Consider the following 23,137-nt stretch of genomic DNA (forward strand, 5'->3'; position numbering starts at 1 on the left):
ACTTCAAGTGAAAGAAATAATTTTACTATATACTTTCTCTAGTCACTGATATCAATACCTACCTATATATGATTTTATCTTTACATACATGTGCAGGATTGATGTACAGGTTGTTTAAACCATGAAATAATTAAGCAGAAATAATGTTCAAATTGATTTAAGTATCCACCATATAATAGCTTTGTTAGCTGTGATATTGAAGCCAGAATTAGACAGGTAGTCAGTATAGATAGGTAAATGGAGTCAGGTTGGATCTAGGAGGCCAATTTTGAGTGAGTCTGGGAAGTTGGAGACTGTCCCCTGAGGGATCTTATCAAGAACCTGCCCCTGCTCCAACCTGTTGCCAAGGTAACCTGTCCCAAGAATTTCCCCTCCCTACAGGGAGCTGTAAGGTTGTTAATGTGTCCTTGTCTGCTGGATCCTGCCCTTCCCCCTTCAGCCCACCTGTTTTAGTCACATATTCAGGAAGGAGAAAGAAAAGGGGGGAAAGGCAGGAGAACACAGGAAGCCTAGGACATATAAAAGGGTAGAACACCCCATTTCTTGGGATACCAGGATACCAGTTATGGCCCCCTTCTCCCTCGAAGGGAGAAGTCTATGTCACTCCTTTCTAAATAAACCCTGCTTCATATGCTTGCCTCAGCGTGCTTCTCTAATGTTCAAACTTCAGCATGTGGGGAAGCAGGACTCGTCACCAATAACCAACTTGTCACCAATTACCACAGAAGGAAGGGAAAACCATCACTGTAACCTGCAATTTTGTGTGACACTATCTTATTTATTTATTTATTTATTGGTACTGGGGATTGAACTCAGGAGCACCTGACCACTGAACCACATCCCTAGCTCTATTTTGTATTTTATTTAAAGACAGGTTCCCACAAAGTTGCTTAGCACCTTGCTTTTGCTGAGACTGGGTTTGAACTCGCAATCCTCCTGCCTCAGCTTCCAGAGAAGCTGGGATTACAGGCATGTGACACCAGATCATTTTTGCATTCTACATATTTCTGTATTTCAGGGCTCAAGAATCATAGCTAAGAAGATGCTTATCTCGTTTTTGGTACCAGGGATTGAACTCAGGGGCACTCAACCATGGAGCCACATCCCCAGCCCTATTTTGTATTTTATTTAGAGACAGGGTCTCACTGAGTTGCTTAGCACCTTGCTGTTGCTGAGGCTGGCTTTCAACTAGCAATCCTCCTGCCTTGGCCTCCTGAGCCGCTGGGACTACAGGTGTACACATGGTCATGGCATTCTCTTTTAATCCAACAGATTCTCTTCTTGAAAAAAGAGAAAATACAACTGTGATGTTAAGAGGAAAATTAAATCATTTGACACTTTTCCAGAGAACCACTAAAGGCATGAATAGAGAAAGACATTTCAGTAGTACTCAGGGTAGAAAGTCACTGGTCTTAAATTGTTCATACCAGAATTTCTCCAGCCACAACACAATGCTAATCACAGAGAATAGTATTAGCTTTAATCCTGAAGGTTGATAATAAATATATGAAATGTAGTAGTCAAGTGAAGTTCAAACCCACAACTAAAAGGCTTTTCCAAGTATAAACACTGTTGCATTTGGGGTTTTGTTCAGTATCCTCAAAAGTAAAAATCACAACAGAATAATTGATTTGAGAAGATATGCATAGAAAAAATTGTATCCAAGGAAAAAAATAAATAAATAAAAATAAAGGGAGAAAAGAAAGGGCAACAATGGGATATAGGAAGCCAAGGAGATAAGGAGGAAAGGAGAAGGAAATGAAGAATCAATATTCTAAGTTTTAGCTCTGTGCTAGGCATGTTACATAAAGCAACTTAAAATTCTACTTATAACTTTACACATAGCATTAATTTTATTTATGTATTCACATGTCTATAATTGGACTTCTCCTCTAGTTAAGTAAGCTCCATGAGGGAAATGACTTTTTCATGTTTTATTCATCATTGTATCTCCTGTACCTAAATGGAGTCTGACTCAGAGAAGATATCTAGTGGGCATTTTCTAAATAAAAAAGCCCAATGAAGTAGGACTTTTGTTTTTGAAAACAACAACAAAAAAGCCTAATATGTTGTTGGTAGGATAAAATAATTTTTCCACCAGGAACTAAAGTTATGAGTAATTGTCTTATCTTTTTTTCTTATTAAAGATTGTATTTTCATGGGGATGAGGTTTAGGCTCAGCGGTGGAGCACTTGCCTAGCACATGTGAGGCACTGGGTTCAAGCCTTAGCACCACATAAAAAAAAATAAATAAATAAAATAAAGTTAAAAAATAAGATTCTTTTAAAAAAACTGTTTTCACATGCCTGATGTCTACTGTCAGGTTTAAGATACTATTCACCTGTGAGAACAGGGTGCTTTCCTATCTAGGTTGTAGTTATACTTAATTCTATTATAAATTCGTATGCATCATTTAATATTTTTAATGCATCTACTTGCTCCACAAATTGAGAAGGCAAATTTATTCCTCTTTTTCTAGAAAAAAATAATAGTGGTCTCTGCTGTTGCATCAATTAAAATCCCCCCATAATGTGGGATTCTTTAAGAGGGTTTTTTAAAAAATATTTTTCAGTTGTCAATGGACCTTTATTTTTTTAATTTATTTTATATGGTAATGAGAATTGAACCCAGTGCCTCACACATGATAGGCAAGTACTCTTCCACTGAGCTATAACCCCAGCACTGTGAGAGGGTTTTTAATAAGTAACTTTTATGTGTCTTCAGGGGGCAGGAAAAGGACCAAACAGAGAGCTTCAACAGTGAAACTTCAATAGTTAGACAAATAAAATTAATATAAATATTTGAGAAATAAGAAAATCATAATGGCCTTATCAAAATAGCCATTTGATTTTTATGTGGGTATAATTTGAGTGTAATTAATGAATTTAAGTATCTTGGCTTTTACCCGATAAAGAAAATACAATTCAACACTGAATTATCAAAAGTGGAAAAATTGCTTAAAATTTATATTTAAGGAGAGAATTCAGCCCTACTTTTTACTTTTTCACTTTGAACTTTGCTGTTGACATAAATCAAATCAAATGAATGCTTTACAAACCTTTGTATGTGTTGAATAAATTTGGCCTCTGACTATCTACTCCAGGATCGGCATGTTAGTTTGAAACCCATAAACTAGACTATGGGTTTCAACACAGCCGATCACATCTGAAACCCATAAACTGAATTCTAATTTCCACTTCATTATTTCTAGTTATTGATTAATTGCACATTGCCTATCAATAATTTCCTCCTTTTAAGCCTTGCTGTAAAGGGCACATATTTCTCTAATTATTTTACTCTCACATAAGACATTTTGACAGTTAATTCTATAGTCTAAGTACTATTTTGTAAGGAAACTTTGCTTGTATTGCTTGTAGAATAATCCCCTACTCAAATTTAATCAATAAACCTCTTGTTTTTCTAATTAGTTATTACAGTGGCTCAAACCGTTTCTGGAACCAATCCATTCCTTTCTATTTCAAATCTCTGTATCATGCAATGCTCTTACAATTTTATTCTTTAACTCTACCTACCAGTCAACTCTGTCTTTAGAATTCATACCAACAACCCAAAAATATTTTTTTGCCTCTGACCCTACCATTTTACCTCTATTGTTCTTTTCCAAGCTTATGGAATTGGAGACAAGCCTGATCTTTCGAATATGATACAACTCTCATTTAATGAGACAGATCTAATAATTTTGAAATTGTTATGCCAGATTCGTGGGAGTCCAATAGACCTCCAGGAGCTGAATCCAATGTAATCACACAAGAGTCTTTATTGCAAGCTTGAGCCTGGACTCACAACTGTTCCCGTCGAAGCGGTCCCAGGGAGTGAGTTCTGGTCCTTTGTTTAGTGAGATTTTATAGGTTTTAGGGGAATACTCTATGTGTCACAACATCACACAGCAAATCATTCCATACCACGGGAAAATCAAACAATAACTCTTAACATTGATTAACACATTCACTGGAGGGAACAAGTTGGGTAAGGGTGATTGGTTGGTACAATAGGGGGATTCCTTTGAACTGATTGGTTTAGGCCACGAGGGGTGTACGTGCTAACCTACATGGTTTCCCAACATGTTATCAACCACCTTAAACTACTTGGGGGCCATCTGACATCCCAGGTATTTTCACTGTCTTATGCTGATTGGAGGTTGCTATGGGGGTTGCTATGGGTCCTCACCTAGCCTAACTGAGTCAGGGACACCTGGCCCCGCAGACCTCTCCTGTTATTTACAGACAAACAACTCAGCAGGGTGGGCATGTACTTAGGAGTGCTCCATGGGTTTTTCCAAGGACAAGGGTCACACCCCCTTCCTTAGGACAGGCCTTGAGGTAGAAGCTGCTGTTATTTATTTATTTTTTAAAATGGAGTCACAATAGTTTCTCAAAATGAAATACACTTTATGACATTTTCCCATTTTGTCTCCAGTTTGAAAATATCATGGCTTCTGCTTGAGCCAATGATGCACTAACACAAAGTAAACTGTGAATAATAAATTTGAATCTGTTATATTTCACAATGTGCCACAATTAAGAATCATTAATAACTGATGACAAAGTACAAAATTGTTTTTAAATGATTTATATCATAAAATTCACTTTGTGTTGTGCAATCTATGAGTTTTAACAAGTACAGCATCATGTGTCTACAACCAAAATCATAAAATGGAACAGTTCTTTTGTTAGACCAGAAAAGATGACTGACTCCAATTAAAATCAAATTAAAGCAAGCTTATTATTTTGACTGGCCGGGCTGCCTCTCCCTCCCAAAACTGCCGCGTCCGGCGAAGGGAGCCGAGTCCGGCGAGGGACGGCGAGGTTAAAAGACACACAGGACACCAAGGTTCTTCATCCAGGAGTCAATAATCTTTATTGCTAACACACCTTTTTTTTATACCCCAAGCAGCAGAAGTGGAAAACTACCAAAAAGCAGGAGGGAGGGGGGAGAAATTTAGTTTCAACATCTATTATTGTCAGGTACCGAAACCTCCCTTAACAATAAGTCCATCAGACCAGAAAAGGTCAAGGCATTCCCATGGGATACATATGTCTCAGACGGATAAGCAGGAACAGAAAAACCGCAAGTTCGCCATGGCCTTGTGAGCTGGCCACACTGGCATGCAGAACAAACTAGTGGAGGTAGGGCTCCAGGGGCCAGGGTGGACCTGCTGCCAACAAGTCCCCCTCTTTTGTTTTTTGCATGCCAGTGGGAATCAAGTAGCCCCTGTCTTAGGTCGTTCACAGCCCTTGCGATGCTTACCCGTCTCTGGGAAGGCCCCGATTCCCTGGCTTAGGTCGCACAGCAAGCGTGAAAGTTGCCCGTCACTGGGTACTACAAGATCAGCTCAAGGTGTTATGACCTATCAAGACATTATTGCGGTAAACGCTTAACCGTCTCCACCCACAGGACCCATGACCATCACCGCCGAATGGCAGATGTGATTGGACCGAGAGATTAGACAGCAAAGATCCTAGTACAGGAAAGCAAGAGGGAGAGGTATGCATAGAGAAAAGATATGGCAGGAGTTCTTCTTTTAAGGAGGACACTCATCTTCGGATAGGTCTGAAGTATATCTCAGAGGGGTGATCATCCATCTTTAAGCGTTGATAGTGAACCTGTATCGGCTTAGAGGCTAAGATATTAATTTGATCCTTAATGAATTGTACTATCTTATTTACAATGCAGGGTCCTATTGCCACTACTAGAAGGAGGCCTAACAATGGTCCCAATAAAGGAAGAAGATAAGGCAAAAATCCATTAAGTCCAGTCCAGAGAGGGTTCTCAAATAATTCCCTCCTCCTTTTTTCTAGGTCTTCTTGGAGTTGTTTAATTTTTGTGCGAACTATGCCAGATTTGTTAGCATAAAAACAGCACCTCTCCACAAGGGCTAAACAAATTCCCCCTTGATTGGCAGTAAGCAAGTCTAAACCCCGCCTGTTCTGAAGAACTACTTCTGCTAGGGAGTCTATCTGGTCTTGTAAGTCTTTAATGGTTCCTGATAGGGTTTGCACATCATCTAGGATGATGTAGGATTGGAACCGTTAAGTAAAGAAAAGGTAGTTTCTAGGATATCTAATATATTGGCATCTAAATCAGGAAGCTGGGATTTGGGCAATATCAAGGGGTGGTATGTAGGCTTAGGGATCTCTGGCTTTAAAAGCTTAATCACCTGAAGGTGTTTGATAGCATCAGTGGGTCCCCCTCCATCAGAGACTCCGATGGGGGCCTGCATGGGCCAGCAGGAAGGTTTACCCACGACGCCCTCACATCCCGCCTCCGTTAACCGAGTCGTGATGCCTTCCCCTCCCCGGTCACCAAGAAAAGGAATATAATTGTAAGTGGTCCCCCATTTTCCACGGGTGTTAGTTAGGATGGCCTCAAAATACTGTTTTCCTTGATTATTAACACAAATTGAGGCTGATGTATAACAGGAGATGTGCATTGCCGGGGTGTAATGACAAGTGGCGGGACAGCTTCCAAGAGTCTCGGTCGGATTAGGGACAACAAGTCCGGGCTTATTAACACATACCCATTTTGGTTGCTTAAATCTTTCGATGTTTTCATTGAGTTCAGCCGCCATATAGGCTACTTTAGTCCCACAATCAATGCTCTGGATATAACCAGAGGGGGCCGAGTGCCGGGGCCCTCCCTTACACTCACAAGGGGCTCCAAAAAGATATTCATGAATATTCCCAGGTGGGGGGTCAAGCCCTCCTTCAGCAAACCTGTCCAGAATGAATGCCACAAGCGGGGTCCAGCTCATGAGGTGTGTCTCGGCACTCACTTGAAGGGGTGAGAACAACAGTGGCAGGATCAGCCATCTTGGGAACTTCATTTTGTCTTGAATTTTCATTCACCGGTCTGGGCTTCTCAGTTCCTGGGGGAAAAACACATACAGCTCCCCTCACTCTAGCCAAGAGTGGAGCCGGGGGTTGCCACTTTCCGGTGGATAAATCTTTCCACCTTATTTGAGCATCTTGTACAGTGGGAGGGGAAAAGTGGCGTTGTGCAGCCGTGCGCCCTCCAGTGTCAGTGAGTAAAAAATTTAAAGTAAATAAGGTTATGCTTAGAAGTGCTTGTGGTCCCTGACAATTCCGGTATATCTCCCCCTCTTTTGTTTTTTGTAAATAAGTTTTTAAATGTTGATGGGCTCGTTCCACGATAGCTTGTCCCTGTGGATTATAAGGGATTCCAGTCTTATGATTAATTTCCCATTGGGTGCAAAACCGTTGAACCGCCTGGCTTACATATGCGGGACCATTATCGGTTTTGAGGCATCGTGGGGTGTCCATGGAGGAAAAGGCTTTTAGAAGATGACTGATTACGTCCTTAGCCTTCTCTCCAGTATGTAAGGTGGCAAAAATGAAGCCAGAATATGTGTCAGTGGAAACATGTATAAAGGAGAGCTTACCAAAGCTAGGGAAGTGTGTAATATCAGTTTGCCAGACATCATTAGGTTGTAGTCCTCTTGGATTAACTCCAAGGGAAGGAGAATGAATAAATGGTGCACAGGTTGGACATAATGAGACAATCTGTAAAGCTTGGTCTTGTGAACATCCTGTGTGGAAGCGTAAAGACTGTGCATTTAAATGAAATTTGTTATGGAATTGTAAGGCCTTATCATATTTGGTCGTCACACAGGAAAGGCCAACAGCATGAGTAGCAGCGTCTGCTTTTGCGTTGCCCTCTGACAAAGGTCCAGGGAGCCCTGAATGGCTTCGGATGTGGCCAATGTATAAAGGATCTCGTCTAGCCCAAATGAGAAGCTGAACTACCTGTAGTTGTTCTGTGATGGTGGATTGCTTTCCAATATATGATGTTGTTTCTATGACTAGAGCCAGATTGGCTACATACAAGCTGTCAGTATATACATTAAGAGGAATAGAACTATAGACTTTGAGAGCTATGATTAAAGCTTCAACTTCCGCCTTTTGGGCCGACTGACCTGACACAGGTTGTCGGAGAATTTGAGATCCATCAAAAACGACGGCAAATCCATTTTTGGCCCCATCTGTATATACAGTTTGGGCCTTTGGAATAGGTTCCCTTTTCATAATCTTTGGGAAGATAATGGGACACCTTTTAAAGCCCTCCAAAAGTCTATGTTTAGGGAAGTGATTATCAGTCTGACCCTTGAAGCTGCACAGGAAAAGACACCAAAGGTCATGTTCTTGTTGTAACTTGTGTATCATATCTTGAGTGTAAGGTTGAATAAGTATGTCAAAGGTTTTTCCAAACAATGCATCACCCAAATATTTAGTCTTCCAAATTAAGTTAATAACTAGCTCATAAAAGGGAGTCAGTACCCGGGGGTTAGAAGCCGGCAAGTGGACCCAATAAATGGGACCCGTTTGCCAGAACACTCCTGTGGGAGTAATTTTAGAAGGTAGAACTATAAATGACAAGGGCAGAGAATAATCTATCTGCGTAATCTGCATGTCCTGCAGAGCCTCTTCTATTAGCCTCAGTGCTCGTAAGGCTTCTGGTGTAGGTACTCTATACGACGTAGGAGAAGGATCTCCTCGCAAGAGGTCATACAGGGGTTTGAGCTCTCCAGTTGGAATATGAAAGGATGGGCGCAGCCACTGTATTTCTCCAAGGAATGTCTGCCACTGATGTAAAGTTTTGAGCTGATTTATCTGGAACTGGGGTCTCTGGGGAAAGATTTCTATGTTATTAATGATGTATCCCAAATAATTGTAAGGGTGTTGAAACTGCACCTTTTTGGGTGCTATGACCAGCCCTGCCCCTTTTAGAAGGGATTGGAGGACTTCATAAGATTGAAGAAGCCTTTCTTTCTTGGGCCCTGCCAGTAAGATGTCATCCATATAATGAATGAGGTAGAGCTGTGGGAACTGCTGTCGAAAGGGTCGTAAGACCTCAGCTACAAAATATTGGCACATTGTAGGACTATTAGTCATCCCTTGAGGTAGGACGGTCCATTCATACCGTTGGTAAGGTTCCCTAAAGTTTGTGGAAGGCAAGGAAAAAGCGAAATGCTTTCAGTCTCGTGGGTCTAAGGGGATAGAGAAGAAACAATCTTTTAAATCTATGACAATAAGATGCCAATCCTTTGGGATCGCAGTAGGAAAGGGTAGCCCTGGCTGTAAGGGTCCCATGGGTTGCATAGTTTTATTAATAGCCCGTAGGTCCTGAAGAAGCCTCCACTTCCCAGACCCCTTTTGTATAACAAAAATAGGGGTATTCCAAGGGGAGGTAGAGGGCACCACATGTCCTAACTCAAGCTGGTCTTGAACTAATAGGGAAGCGGCCTGTAATTTGTCCTTAGTTAGGGGCCACTGTTTTACCCACACAGGGTCATCTGATAACCAAGTAATGGACAGTGGAGGTGGCCGCACTTCAGTGGCCCCTAGGATAAATTTCCCAGTCCTCTCCGGTCTCTTCCCCGCCGGGTAACCTGTTCTGCTGGATCCACGGGTGATATTCTGCCCTTAAGTCTCTTTCCTAGTCCCCTTCCAGGGATCCACCCCATGTCTAGCATTGAATCATTAACAAAGTTATTATTTTCTTTTAAAGTCTGGGTAGTAAGAATAGCCCCCATTTGATGAAGCAAGTCCCTCCCCCAAAGATTCGTGGGGAGTCCAGTCACCACATAAGGCTGGAAATGGCCACTATGTCCTTCGCCATCTCTCCATTTTAAAAAGGAGGCACTTCTTTTTGGTCGGGTCTGTCCTATCCCCTGTAATATGGCCGAGGGACTCTGGAGGGGCCAGGCAGGTGGCCATTGTTTTTCAGAAATGACAGAGACATCCGCCCCCGTATCTAGTATTCCCTTGAAAGCCTTGTCCTGTATCTCAATGGTCAGGTTGGGACGCGAATCCAAATGAGCTACCCAAAAGGCCTGGGGAGTTCTAGTGAAGCCAAAGCTGCCATCGCCCTGGGACCCACGGAGGGCGTGCCCAGAAATGGAAGCTAAAGGTAGCAGCAGCAATTGAGCTATACGCTCCCCAGGGGGAAGAATAACAATTCCTTGGGTAGCTTCTACTACTATTTTTATTTCTCCCTGATAATAAGCATCAACAACCCCCATAAGAATCTTCAAGCCCCACTGAGTTGCGCTACCTCGTCCCAACACTAGTCCCACCGTCCTCTCTGGCAGGGGTCCAAAAACCCCAGTAGGCAGCGTCTGAGGTCCCATTTGGGGAGTTAATACCGCTCGGGAGGTGGAACTGAGGTCCAGTCCTGCGCTTCCTGGTGTTCCCCTGGGGAGTTCCCAGATAGAAAGGGGTTGGTCAGTGGGAGGCGGCGGAGACGCCCACTCCCTGGGGCACTGTTCTGTCCCTGCACTGCCCCGTACACTTTGGCTTCCGGGGCCCGGGGCGGGCCCCTGCTCCCGTTTCCCGACGGTATTGGGTTACCCTGGATGTCAAATTTTGACCTGCACTCACTGCTCCAATGATTTCCTTTATGACATCTAGGACAAATTCTAGGCATCCCTCTGCCAGCACCCTCGCTCCTTTCCGGGCAGTTTCTCCTTATATGTCCCTCTTTTCCACACTTAAAACACCCCTTAGAGCTGGTTCCCCTGTTATCAGATTTTTGCATTCCAGTCTTAAGGGCAGCAGCCAAAACCTGACCAGTAATATGAGGCTCATCTATATCTTTGCATGCTCGAATCATGTCATCTATACTTTTGGCCCAGGAGGACTTAATAGCATTTTGGCAGTAAGTGTTAGCGTTTTCATATGCCAGTTGTCTAATAAGTGGCATAGCCTGTTCTAGATTAGGGAATATCTTTCCAGCAGCCTGCATTAGGCGGGCTATAAAGTCCGAATAAGGTTCAGAGGGTCCTTGAGAGATCTTGGAAATTTTTGCTTCAGTCTTAGAAACGGGCAGGGCTTTCCAGGCATGAACTGCAGCTGAGGCTATTTGAGCATAAACACCTGGGTCGTAATTAATTTGTTGGCCTATGGTGGCATACTGCCCAGTTCCTGTCAACATTTCAGCATTTCACCGTTGATGGCCCGCATTCAGGTTAATCTGAGCCAGCTCGCGGCACCTTTCATGATATTCACTTTTCCACAATAAGAAATCCCCTCCAGATAACACAGCCCTGCAAAGTTGCTGCCAATCATTAGGTATCAGTTGACTGGCTGAGAAAGACTCGAAGAGGGTCAATGTGAAAGGGGCATGAGGTCCATAATTAATGACCACCTCCTTAAGCTGTTTTATGTCCTTGAAGGCTAGGGGGACATGGGCTCTGGCCGGCTGTCCATCAGCATCGGCGTTTTCAATCATTGGAAAAACCTGAGCCGCTCTAGAACCCCAGTGGACCCCCGCCCATCTAGTAGGGGCATCCTCATTCCAATCAGGATTATAGGGAGGAGGTGCGGCAATTGAGGGGGCCCTAGGCACCCTCACATTTGCCCTTTTAAGGCGATGTTCTAATTCCTCTATCTCCCTTTCTAATCCCTCCTCTTCCTCAGAGAGAGAACTGAGGTCCTCAGGATCCTTTTTGGGCTTAGAAATCTGGAGGCGTTTCCTACCCTCCAAGCCCGAGTCCTCAAGGGGACCCTCATCCTTTAAGGATTTTGCCATTTGCTCCTCCTGCACCTGATTAAGGGCCTGTTCACATTCAGCAAGCTGATCCTTGATCTTTACTTTATCTGTTAATAAAGCATCCTTTACCAACCTCCATAAGGAAAAGGTGGCAACTGGGACACTATCCGAGCCCCGGTCCCTCAATAATTTCTGAAGGTCATGTCTCACCAGGTCCCAGTCACTATTATTAAGAAATCCTCCTGTCAGAAACCAAGGACAAGCCTGGGCAATAATTTCAACGAATTCGGTTGCAGTCTTAGTTTTTATTCCTGTTCCTTGTGTATTTAACAGCTCTTTCAGTTCGTTGGCCAGACGAACCTTCGCTGTTGAGTTACCCATGGTACGTACCCTGTCTCTTTAAAATATCTTTAAACCAATCCTCCCCCTTCTTTCTTAGAAGGTGAGCCCCGTCCGCTTACCCCTGCTTTCCGGATCTCGGTGGGAACCTCCAATTTCCGCGTCCGGCGAAGGGAGCCGAGTCCGGCGAGGGACGGCGAGGTTAAAAGACACACAGGACACCAAGGTTCTTCATCCAGGAGTCAATAATCTTTATTGCTAACACACCTTTTTTTATACCCCAAGCAGCAGAAGTGGAAAACTACCAAAAAGCAGGAGGGAGGGGGGAGAAATTTAGTTTCAACATCTATTATTGTCAGGTACCGAAACCTCCCTTAACAATAAGTCCATCAGACCAGAAAAGGTCAAGGCATTCCCGTGGGATACATATGTCTCAGACGGATAAGCAGGAACAGAAAAAACCGCAAGTTCGCCATGGCCTTGTGAGCTGGCCACACTGGCATGCAGAACAAACTAGTGGAGGTAGGGCTCCAGGGGCCAGGGTGGACCTGCTGCCAACACAAAACAGCGGGAACAAGACAGCACCCCAGCTTTCCTGCAGCCCAGCTTTATAGCCCAGAATGTTACACAAAGGGGGGTTACAGATAACAGAACTCTGAGGAGCATAACACTGATTGTAGTTTACATTTTTTGCTGGCCCCAACATCAGAATTTATGAGGACCATTAGAGCCTCAGAGAGGGTCATTGTCTGGCCAGGGAAGGCCAATATTTATGAGGTGTCACTAAAGTTTCAGAGGGGGCTGCTATCTGGTCAGAGAGCCAGGCATGGGTGAGTTCAAGGCACGGGAAGGCATTCCAAGCAGGTTCAGAATTTGCAGTAATTTATAGTAAAGCCGAAATTATCTTTTCATGGCTTTGTGGCAAGATGACTCTGCATTAAAAAATGACAAAATCATAGAATTTACAGGGAAATGGATGGCATTAGAGCAGATTATGCTAAGTGAAGCTAGCCAATCCCTAAAAAACAAATGCCAAATGTCTTCTTTGATATAAGGAAAGTAACTAAGAACAGAGTAGGGACGAAGAACAGGAGAAGAAGATTAACATTTAACAGGGATGAGAGGTGGGAGGGAAAGGGAGAGAGAAGGGAAATTGCACGGTAATGGAAGGAGACCCTCAGGGTTATACAGTGGAGGGGGTAGAGAGAGAGGAGGGGAGGGGAGGGGAGAGGTGGGGAGGGGGGAGGGTGGATGATGGGAAAGGCAGCGGAGCACAACAGACACTAGTATGGCAATTTGTAAATCAATGGATGTGTAACTGATGTGAATCTGCAATCTGTGTATGGGGTGAAGGTGGGAGTTCATAACCCACTTGAATCAAAGTGTGGAATATGATATGTCAAGAAATTTGTAATGTTTTGAACAACCCACAATAAAAAATTAAAAAGAAATTACAAAAAAAAAAAAAAAAAAAAAAAAAGATGGCTCCCAATTTTAAGAAAAGATCAGGTTGCGTCTATCACTTTCAACTCAAAAATTTTCCTCATGCTTTTCCTTTATACTCAACTCTTTTCCCAACCCTGAATTTCTAGCAACTGTTGATCACTTTTCCATTCCTATAGCTTTGTCTTTTCTAGAATGTCATATAAACAAAATCATTTAGTTAGAGCCTTTTATCTGGCTTCTTTTAGTTTACAATACATTTTGAGATTTATCCATGTCTTTGTGTGTGTCAATAGTTGTTGAATTTTTTTCCCACTGTTATTGCTAAATAGTGTTCCTCTATATGGATGATTTACAGTTTAGAAGAAGGACATTTGGTTTGTTTCCAATGTGTAGTGATTATGTGTAAAGCTGGTCTACATATCTGCATATAGGCTTTCATGTGAACATTAACTTTGTCTTTTTTGAGGATATGTGGGATTTCTGAGTCACATGGAATATTATCTTTACCTTTATAAGAAATTACCAGGGGACAGGCGGTGGAAGTGGTGGAGAGGAAAGTGGAAGGGGGAGAGCCAGGCGGAGTAAAGGTCTCTGCCGCCGAAGCCCCGCGTTGGGGCGTGACAGTAGTCCCGAAAGGCCTAGCCCCAGTCGGCTGGCAGCACGGGTGAGAGGGGGCTGCGAGAGAATGGTCAGCCAGGTAGGGACAGAGGAGCCAAGCGGAAGACCCGGGCTGGGGAGCGCGGCTTCATCCTGATGCCCTGACCCGAGGGCGGCTGCCTGGGGTGGGTACCAAGCCCAGCTCGAGTTTAGACCACTCGTCAAGTCTCGGGAGAGCGCGCAGCACCCGGGTTAGCGGTCAGAGCATGAGGGGCTGCATCTGGAGGGAATGACAGAACTGTGTGAACAGAAGAACCTGCGGGGCTGGAGAGCAAACCCAGACTTCATCTTTTTCTTCTGTAAGCTGTCACCATGACCCTGACAAAAGGTTCTTTCACCTACTCCAGTGGGGAGGAATATCGTGGAGAGTGGAAGGAGGGCCGCAGGCATGGTTTTGGTCAACTGCTGTTTGCAGATGGTGGGACCTATCTGGGTCATTTTGAGAATGGGCTCTTTAATGGCTTTGGGGTACTGACCTTTTCAGATGGTTCAAGGTATGAGGGGGAGTTTGCCCAGGGCAAGTTTAATGGCGTCGGAGTCTTCATTCGGCATGACAACATGACCTTTGAGGGGGAATTTAAAAATGGTAGAGTAGATGGTTTTGGCCTGCTGACTTTCCCTGATGGTTCTCATGGAATACCCCACAACGAAGGTCTATTTGAGAACAATAAGCTGCTGCGGAGGGAGAAGTGTTCTGCGGTAGTTCAGTGGGCCCAGAGTGCCTCCAAGTCCGCCAGAAATCTCACTGCTTGATGAGGCAGTGGGCACAGCTGGAATAGTGTCAGTAAAGCCCATGACCACCTGAGATGAACAGAATGAACCAGATTTCAGATGAGATGAGGATGACCACGGAGCCGAAGCCTGTGATGTGCCCCATCACCTGCCAATCAGCAATTTGATCACAGAAAGTGCTAAGGATTTTGGCCCAAAGACCCCTCAGTGGTTAGCAGTTCTGTCTTTTCTTGATGCTTATTTGCTGAAGACAGGAGCTGTGTTTTCTTACTTGTCGACATTTCCTGTTCCTGAGACCTGGGGTTACCCAGTACAGAGTGGCTGCAGCCTTCACTCCATTTACTGCCAAGTGATTCAGAATGTCCTCATTCTGCCTATGTTTGGGGCACATGACCCTAGCCCCCATAGGGCCAATGCTGTGTGCTGCCCTGGCAAAATGAGGTACAAGATAGACAGTACAGTGACCCTGTGAAAGTCGGGCCAGAACTTCTCTGTACATGAGCCCCTCATTCAGTGCAGTTTGAATCCTGACTCCAGGCTCCAACTTTGTCTGATCAGACTAGTCTTTGTGTCTGCTTATTTCCCCTGTGAAGGATCTGGTAAGAGTGTTGTTTTCTTCTTTCTTGACTTTACAAGTCATGTTCCTTACCTGAGTTAGGGCATATAATCCAATCTCCATTTGTGTCTCTCCGTTCTTAGAGTCTATCAGAGAGAATTCCTTTGTGGCATAGTCAAGAAAGAAACTGATGTAATAGTAACCTCATAAGTTGTATTCATTACTCACTCCAGGTCAAGGGGCAGACATATCCAGCCTCAAGGCCTTCCTGGGGAGTGGACTAAGTGCTGGGGAAGGCCTGCATCGACACAGTTCTTTCCCTGTAGGTGGTAGATCAGACTCACCTACACCCCTGGGTGTAGGTAGACTCACACCCACCCTGGGACTGTGGTGAACTAAAAGCATTGGCTGTTCCTCGCATTTGACTTGCTGTAACTCTCCCACCAAGAGCCTTGATCTTCAGGCCTTGGTCAGATTTTGGAAGGTGGAATCCCTATACAGTTCATCATGAGGCCTCCAGTTACCACAGGACCCAGACATACCCCCAGCTCCCATCCTCACACCGAATCTCCCTCAACAGCAGACTATGGTGGAAATTATAACCGTGTGCCTCTATTTATTCTGTGAACTGTATTGTAGAATCAAGTGTTCATAGAAATAAACAAATCACCAGATCTGCCTAAAAAAAAAAAAAAAAGAAATTATCAAACTGTTTCTGATTCCCAAAGTGACTGTATCATTGTATAATGTATGTTCTAGTCATTCTGCATCCTTCTAGCAACTGACTTTTTTTAGTCATTCTAATAAATGTGGATATTATTTCATTGTGGTTTTAATTTGAATCTCATTAATGACAAGGGATGTTGGGCAATATTTCATCTATTTATTTACCTTCTTTAATTAAGTTTATGTTCAGACCTTTTGCCCATGTTGTTATTGGATTGTGTACTTTGTCACTGATGAGTTTTTAAAGTTCTGTATGCATTCTGGAACCATGTATTTTGCCAGATACAGAACGGACAAATTTTGCCTGTCTGTGGCTTATCTTTTCATTTTCTTGACAGTGTATATTGCCCTCATAGGTCTCCTTTCAATCTGTGTGTGTATGCGTGCATGTGTGGTGGGTGGCAGTGGGGCCCATGGATAACTTAGGTCCTAAGTGTGAGTTTACAGTCTGTGTCTATGGTTTCTAGCAGCTCCACACAATCTCTTGACAGTTACTATTTCTGTTTACCATTTTTTAATAATTTCACTTGTATTATTTTTTAGATTTTGTGCAATTTGGTTGCCTATGACTGAAGCTCACTTACAGATATGAGAAAACTTGGAAACCTATAGTTTGTCCAGCCAGCTTTTTTTATTGTTTTAAGGGTGGAATAATGTTCTTTCTAGTTCTCTGTTTCCCAAGAAGCAGAAGTTTCTTGCTGTACTTTTACTGTAACTTTTCATTTCCCTGTGTTGGGAAAGTATGATTAAAACTGAAAATCACCTGGCCACCCAGAAAACTTCCCCACAAATTTAGAAGAGAAAGAAAAAAATATTATTAAATAAGTATTCAACTGGAATGTGATGTAACTCAAAGACAATCTATAGTAAATGCAAGGCAAGCAAGGAAGCTCACCCTTTCATAGAACCAATCAGATACAACCCATTATTCTCAAGATAAATGATATATAGTCTTCAAGTAAGATGATAATACCCTCTGACATATGTAATTCATCCTAAATACACTTGGTAATTGGAATAACCATTTGCATTTTCTAACTTTCTTTATCTAAAGGAAGTTTAAATTCTCCTATTTTTAGGAAGGGAGTTAAGTTTCCAACTTTGAACTTGGTTGAGCCACAGTTAGGCTCTGGAAACTTCCCATGAAAACTGGGGAGTAGGGGCACTGTATTTTTAATGTTTATATTTTAAAGAGATGACTCATAGTCCTTGAAAAAACATTCTTGAGTTAAAAACTGGCAATGGCTTATTTAGCATTTGAAAAGATATATTTTCATTTTCAAAGAGTCAGAGAAAGAACTTACCAGGACAAGTTTTCTATAGTAAATGTTCTAAGGGGAAGAGAGGGAAGCCTGTTTCCCTGTTTGAGTTTTGTATTTTCTCTTAGACCTATAAACATCCAGAGCACCTGGCCTACAAAAAAAGTTTACAGGATATATTTAAATGCTTTAGGTTACTTGAATTTCACAAGGATATTATATGATAAGCCAGAAAGTAATTATTTCTGTTGATCTGATTTAGTTGATGAGAGAATTAAGACTCAGAGAGCCAGTTGACTTGTCCAGTTACATACTTCTAAGAAAAGACTTCAAATCCATCTTCTCTGGTACCAGCTCCAGTCCTGACACTTTAGGCTGCCTTCTCAAAAGCATAAACTACATAATGATAATCCAGAGTTTATGTTTAAGAGAAAAGGACATACACATGTATACTTTGTAAATCACAACAAACTTTTAGGATACATAGGCTAGCCATATTAAATTCACTAGAATTGGTTCAATGGACAAATCATTTGGTTGAGAACAAGAGGACAACAGAATTTATATATATATAAAATCATTATGCATTGTCTAATCCAATTATTTCCTTCAACAATCATTTACTAAATGTCTGATCTATACCACACCACATTCTGGGGTCTGGGGAAGCAGTAGTAACCAAATTGATAAAATCCCTGCCCAAAGGAAGCTTACATTCTAAGTGGGAGGAAGAGAGAATAAGTTTTAAAAAGTACATAAAATGTCAGGTCTGTGATATAGGTTAGATAGTAGTTTAGCTATGAGCAGGTGAAGGGTAGTAACTTATAGAGAGAAAACCAGACCTAGCATCAAAGAAAGACCATAAGTCACAGGATTGGTAATCACGGGAAAACTTATCAAAGCAGACAGGCTTGTGGAAAATGGGAACCGATATAGCAAACCTCTCCCAGCCATAGTTATAACCCCTTAACGGAATTATTGTTTCAATGTAATGTCACACCCAGCCGTTGAGACCAGGTCATCTTGACCCTCACAAAGGAAATTTGCTGAAAAGGGTAATACACCACTTGAGGTAGGGGGGGGGGGATGTGAAACTAGGGCAAGATTAAAGAAACACAGAACCCTTAAAAAAACCCATTCTGTAAGAGCCGTGCTGTTCTCTCCAGTGACAGTCCATGCAGTGCCTATACTGTACTTGATCCTTATTCCTCGGTTTTCCAATAAACCCCTGTCTATACTCAGTGTGACTTGATGGAAATTCTCCCTGGGATATCACAGGAACTGAGGGCTTTAGACACCTCACCACCACCCCTGCTTGCCAGGCAGCCTTGCTCTGTGGGTAGATCTTCTCTGCAACAACATATACAATTTAGAATGACAAAGAAAGCTAAGGGGAACAAAATGTATAAATGTATAAATTTGGAGGATAGTGTTTGTATTGTTTCTGTTTTACAGCGGCCTGAAAGATGCTGAGAGCCACGGCCGAGTCTGTAGAAGCTAAGGGTGAGCTGGGATGGATCTGGCAAAGGAACTTATGAACAGAGGAAGATGAAAGTGTCTGAGACTGGTCTACGTATATTCAAGTAACAGCAAAGCAGATATATGACTGGAGTAGGTCATAGGGTCCAGTGTGTTAAGAATATTTTAAGTGAGACTGTTTTGTGTTTTGAAGAGGAGTAATTTGATTGTTTTCACAAGTTTACTCTGGCTAGATATAGTGGGGCCAGGGAAGGAGCAAAGAGACCAGGAAACAATTCATCTAAATTTATGGTACCAAATAGGAGGAAATTTCCCTGCTTTGCTTTATTGTTATAGCTTTAAAATTCACTTTTTCTCAAAATGGTTTTGATGTTTTACAGGAGGTACAGTTAATTAGATTTATGACACTATGTGAATAGAACATATTGACTTTGACACAGCCGAAAGGCATTTGCTTAGGAAATATTTCGTTGACATTTCTTGTAGAAAATAACTTCCCATTTGCCTAGATAGGCCGAGACCATGACAGAATGAGTCAGTAAGAACTCTCAGAGCTGTGTTTTCAAATAAGAATTTACTTGATTGCTCATCACATATACAATATGCAGGGTAAAGAATAGTTTGTATATTTAAATTAATCTTGTAATAACATTTGGGATTATGATTATGGAGAGATGTACTGAAGTAAATAAATTCCAATCTGCTTAAGAATTGATAAAACCTGACTTGTTTGTCAGTTTCTCGGATATTACTGAATATGTATTGATCCACTAACAAACAGTTGCAAAATATCTTCCACAAACTTAGTAATGTTTTTCTGCATTGTGTCTTTATTTTATCAAATGACAAAGTAATACAGGATACTTCAACTTTAGGATAGTCATCAAATTCCTTTCTATGTTCCATAAAAATCTATCCAAAGGTCTTTTTAATCTTGATATAATTTTACTGAGATCTGATGTGTGATTTCTCTGGTCTTTCCACTTTATTAAGTTTGAAATGACTAACTGCAAGCTTTGGAAGAAAATCAATATTTAAAAATGTTTTCCCTTTTTTTAATGTTAGAATGAAACAGAAGTAAGTGTAGAGGTGTCTTTGGCTACCTTTAAAATTCTCATTGTTCTCATAGCATTCCATGTTTGCTGCATCCTTAATTGAAGAACTATCACAGGCACTCACAATCATAGATCTTACTACACTCATGCAATTTAATGTACTTCTTATGTGGTACTTGTTTCTTAAGAAAAAAAATTGTTCTTTATTGTACATCTTATTTTCACATTAATGGGTACTTGATAGGGAGCATCTTTTTTTTTTTTCCTCGCAGCTTTTATTGACTCCTCCTCTTTGGATGTCTCATCATTACTATTATTTTAAAGAATATAGATCCATGGCCAGACGCGGTGGTGCCTACACCTGTAATCCCAGCGGCTTGGGAGACAGAGACAGGATGATTGCTAGCTCAAAGCTAGCCTCAGAAATGTGAGGTGCTAAGCAACTCAGTGAGACCCTGTCTCCAAATAAAATATAAAATAGGGCTGGGGATGTGGCTCAGTGGTCAAGTGCCCCTGAGTTCAATCCCCCAATCCCCCAAAATAAGTCTAATCCCATTAAAAGCCATCTATGTTTATGCTTTTCTTTGATCTAACAGCTAGGTATTTTTCTTTCTCATTTAAATATACAATGAGAATATTGTATTCATTACCATAGTTTCTTCATTACCATAGTTCCTAATATCAAAGAAACTTAAGTCATTATTTCATAAATGCACTCATTTAATATAACTCACATATTTAGCACATGGATCTAGTGGTATCATAAAAAACAAAACAATGAACTTTATGTACTAGGATCACATGTGATTTGGAGCTATCATGAAACTCTTAGATTTTTTGAAACCAGTTCTTTTATTTGTAACTAAAACCAAAGCCTGAAAACTTAAGTGACATCCTTCAGGTACACAACAAAGTACAAGTACAGAATAAACAAATTGTTATTTTGATCACTAATTTGTGTTTCTGCTAATCCATCACAATTATTTCAGTCACAAAATAGTCATAGTAATGATATAATAAAACAATATTTGGAAAAGGAGGAAATGTTGCTACAATGTTGATGATGATAGTTGCATTACTAAACATCTTCTCAGCTATGCCATTTCTTCTTTCTTTTATCTAAAGTCACTAAAAGAGACATTACAAAGCACTTAAACAGATATACTTGCTGTCCTATAGTAACTTATAAGGAAGAAATGGCCGTTTTTTATATGGATTATTTCTAAATGTGAACCTAATCATGAAACATCTTCAAATGAGGAAAGTAATCATTTGCATTATAAAATTTAAAAAATATGTAAATAAGGTGGCAAGGTTTTCATTCATTTAAATGAGAAAGAATGAAAGGAGATTCAATTAAATTTCAATATATCTTTTTATTATTATTTAAGGAGGATAAAATTTTTAATTGGTGATTTCTGTGTGAATTTTACAACATAGAGTGTCAGAAAGTCATAAGGGATTCAAGATGAGAATAAAATAAAATGGTAATTCAACAATGAATCCCATTTACTGCATTCTTAATTTTGGTTCTTAGGGTCCTCAAAGTCTAGTTGAAACTAGAATGAATTAATACTATTCAGTAAACTAATTCATACAGTATAAGTAGGAAACTCAACACAAAGGACACACACACACACACAAAAAAAATATGTACTCAATGAGCTAATGTCAAGAAAGGCCTTACTAAGGAAGTGATGATTAATGTCAGTATGAAAAGTTAAGAAGACACTCGAGGAGAGCTATGGAATCTCAGTAGGAGAAGCAATCTGTTTTATGGTGTGGACAGTGGGGACATCACACAATGTAGCATGTTTGAGCAAGAACCATCATTTTTCCTTCTAAGTTATACTGAATGATGTTTCAGGAGATAAGAATGTAGAATTAGAGAACAGTAACTGATAAGGCTTATACGACATATGCAACAAACAACATTGTCATAAGAAGAGAAACATACACATAGATCATAGATGGAGGAAACAGCAAAGTAAATAAACAAATCTATATTTCTTTTGGTGAAGTTTGATGACTCATGGAACATGGAATATATATATATATATATATATATATATATATATATATATATATATATATATGTATCATAGTGAAAATTAATGTTGTGTTACAGCTTTAGGAAAGAAAGAGAACAGTTCATGATGGAATCATTTACATTGACTGCCTGGAAAGTTAGGGCTGTCACACTCTCCTCTATATGCCCCTTCTCACTTATATTTCCATGAACAGCCCATTTACTCATTTTTTAATTTACTCTTCTGAGACATGTAGGCCCTTTGTTGCCATTATTCTCATAATTTGTGATTTGTGGAGACCATGGAGTTTTAAAATAATTCCTCAGCAAATAACATTGCACCCATCAATTGCAGGAAAAGAGAAATGATCAAATCAATTAATTCAAGGAGGAAAGAATTTGGATAAAGGCAATGGAAATTTCATGGGAAGTTCATGTTTAAGATGAAGGAAAATTAAGACAAAGAAGATATAATGTTTTGTGTGAAAGAGAGTAGGGGACTAGAAACTAAACTGAGATCCTTAGAGCTGTACTTTAGAGTAGATTTACAAAGGGATAGTAATTTGAAGCAAAGCTATTAAAACAAAATATAATAGAGAATCCAAATTCTCCCTTTTCATAAGCAAAGACCATGATTTAGTGACATTTTCTTGGTAATGGGAGCTCTATAGGAAATCTAAGATCAATGCTGGATATAGATTTACTTGCATTAAACATGCTGATTCTACATTATTTTTGAAAGGTTAAGATATTCAGAGATTGGTACAATAAAAAGCATTTGTTTGACTTGTTTTTTAACCTGAATAGGTTGAATGAAACCCTAAAATGATTCTGTAAAATGATAGTTGTAGCAGATACAGTTGATATCCCACCCGTATCCTCTCACTTTTACCATCTCTGTTCATACCAGTGCACTTCTAATTTCCAACTACTGAATATTTATTTTCTTAGCCTCTAGGGCTTGGTGTGCAGCTATCCAGCAGGCCAGAAGTGATGCACAATTAATAGCCCCCAAGAACATCCCTCACTCAAGGACTGAAGGCAATCAGTATATAACTATCCAAACTTTCTTGACACTTAATTGGTATACCTCTCAGATGTATCTTCAGCAAAAATAAACTCCATTCATCCACAGTGGTAGGTTGCTTAATAATCATCCTTCATTGCCTCTCTTTTTCCTGTCTCATTTACTAATTTTTTTGGTGCAGTGGCAAAGCCTAGTAGTTCGAACTACTTGAGAGCTAAGGCAGGAGGATCACAAGTTTAAGGCCAGCCATGATAACTTAGTAAGACTCAATCTCAAAATTTTATAATCCTTAATTATAAAGAA

The 23,137-nt window shown here is 40.9% G+C and overlaps 1 protein-coding gene across 2 annotated transcripts; it reads left to right on the top strand.

The window, feature by feature from the left end:
* The first annotated feature begins 13,846 nt into the window (after nucleotides 1-13,846).
* On the top strand, nucleotides 13,847-15,484 carry LOC124079626 (MORN repeat-containing protein 4-like). Of its 2 annotated transcripts, none has more exons than XM_046425303.2 (2): nucleotides 13,847-14,096; nucleotides 14,253-15,484. In XM_046425303.2, exon 2 carries the CDS (start codon nucleotides 14,284-14,286, stop codon nucleotides 14,722-14,724), a length of 441 nt encoding a protein of 146 aa, XP_046281259.1. In that variant the 5' UTR covers nucleotides 13,847-14,096; nucleotides 14,253-14,283; the 3' UTR covers nucleotides 14,725-15,484. The 2 variants fall into 2 exon arrangements, with proteins under 2 accessions (XP_046281259.1, XP_046281260.1); XM_046425304.2 differs by having other exon boundaries at nucleotides 13,850-13,978.
* The last annotated feature ends 7,653 nt before the right edge of the window (nucleotides 15,485-23,137 follow it).

The sequence above is a fragment of the Marmota monax genome, unplaced genomic scaffold (assembly GCF_021218885.2).
Source record: "Marmota monax isolate L192 unplaced genomic scaffold, Marmota_monax_Labrador192_F-V1.1 WCK01_AAM20220418_F8-fsc00075, whole genome shotgun sequence".
Lineage (NCBI taxonomy): Eukaryota > Metazoa > Chordata > Mammalia > Rodentia > Sciuridae > Marmota > Marmota monax.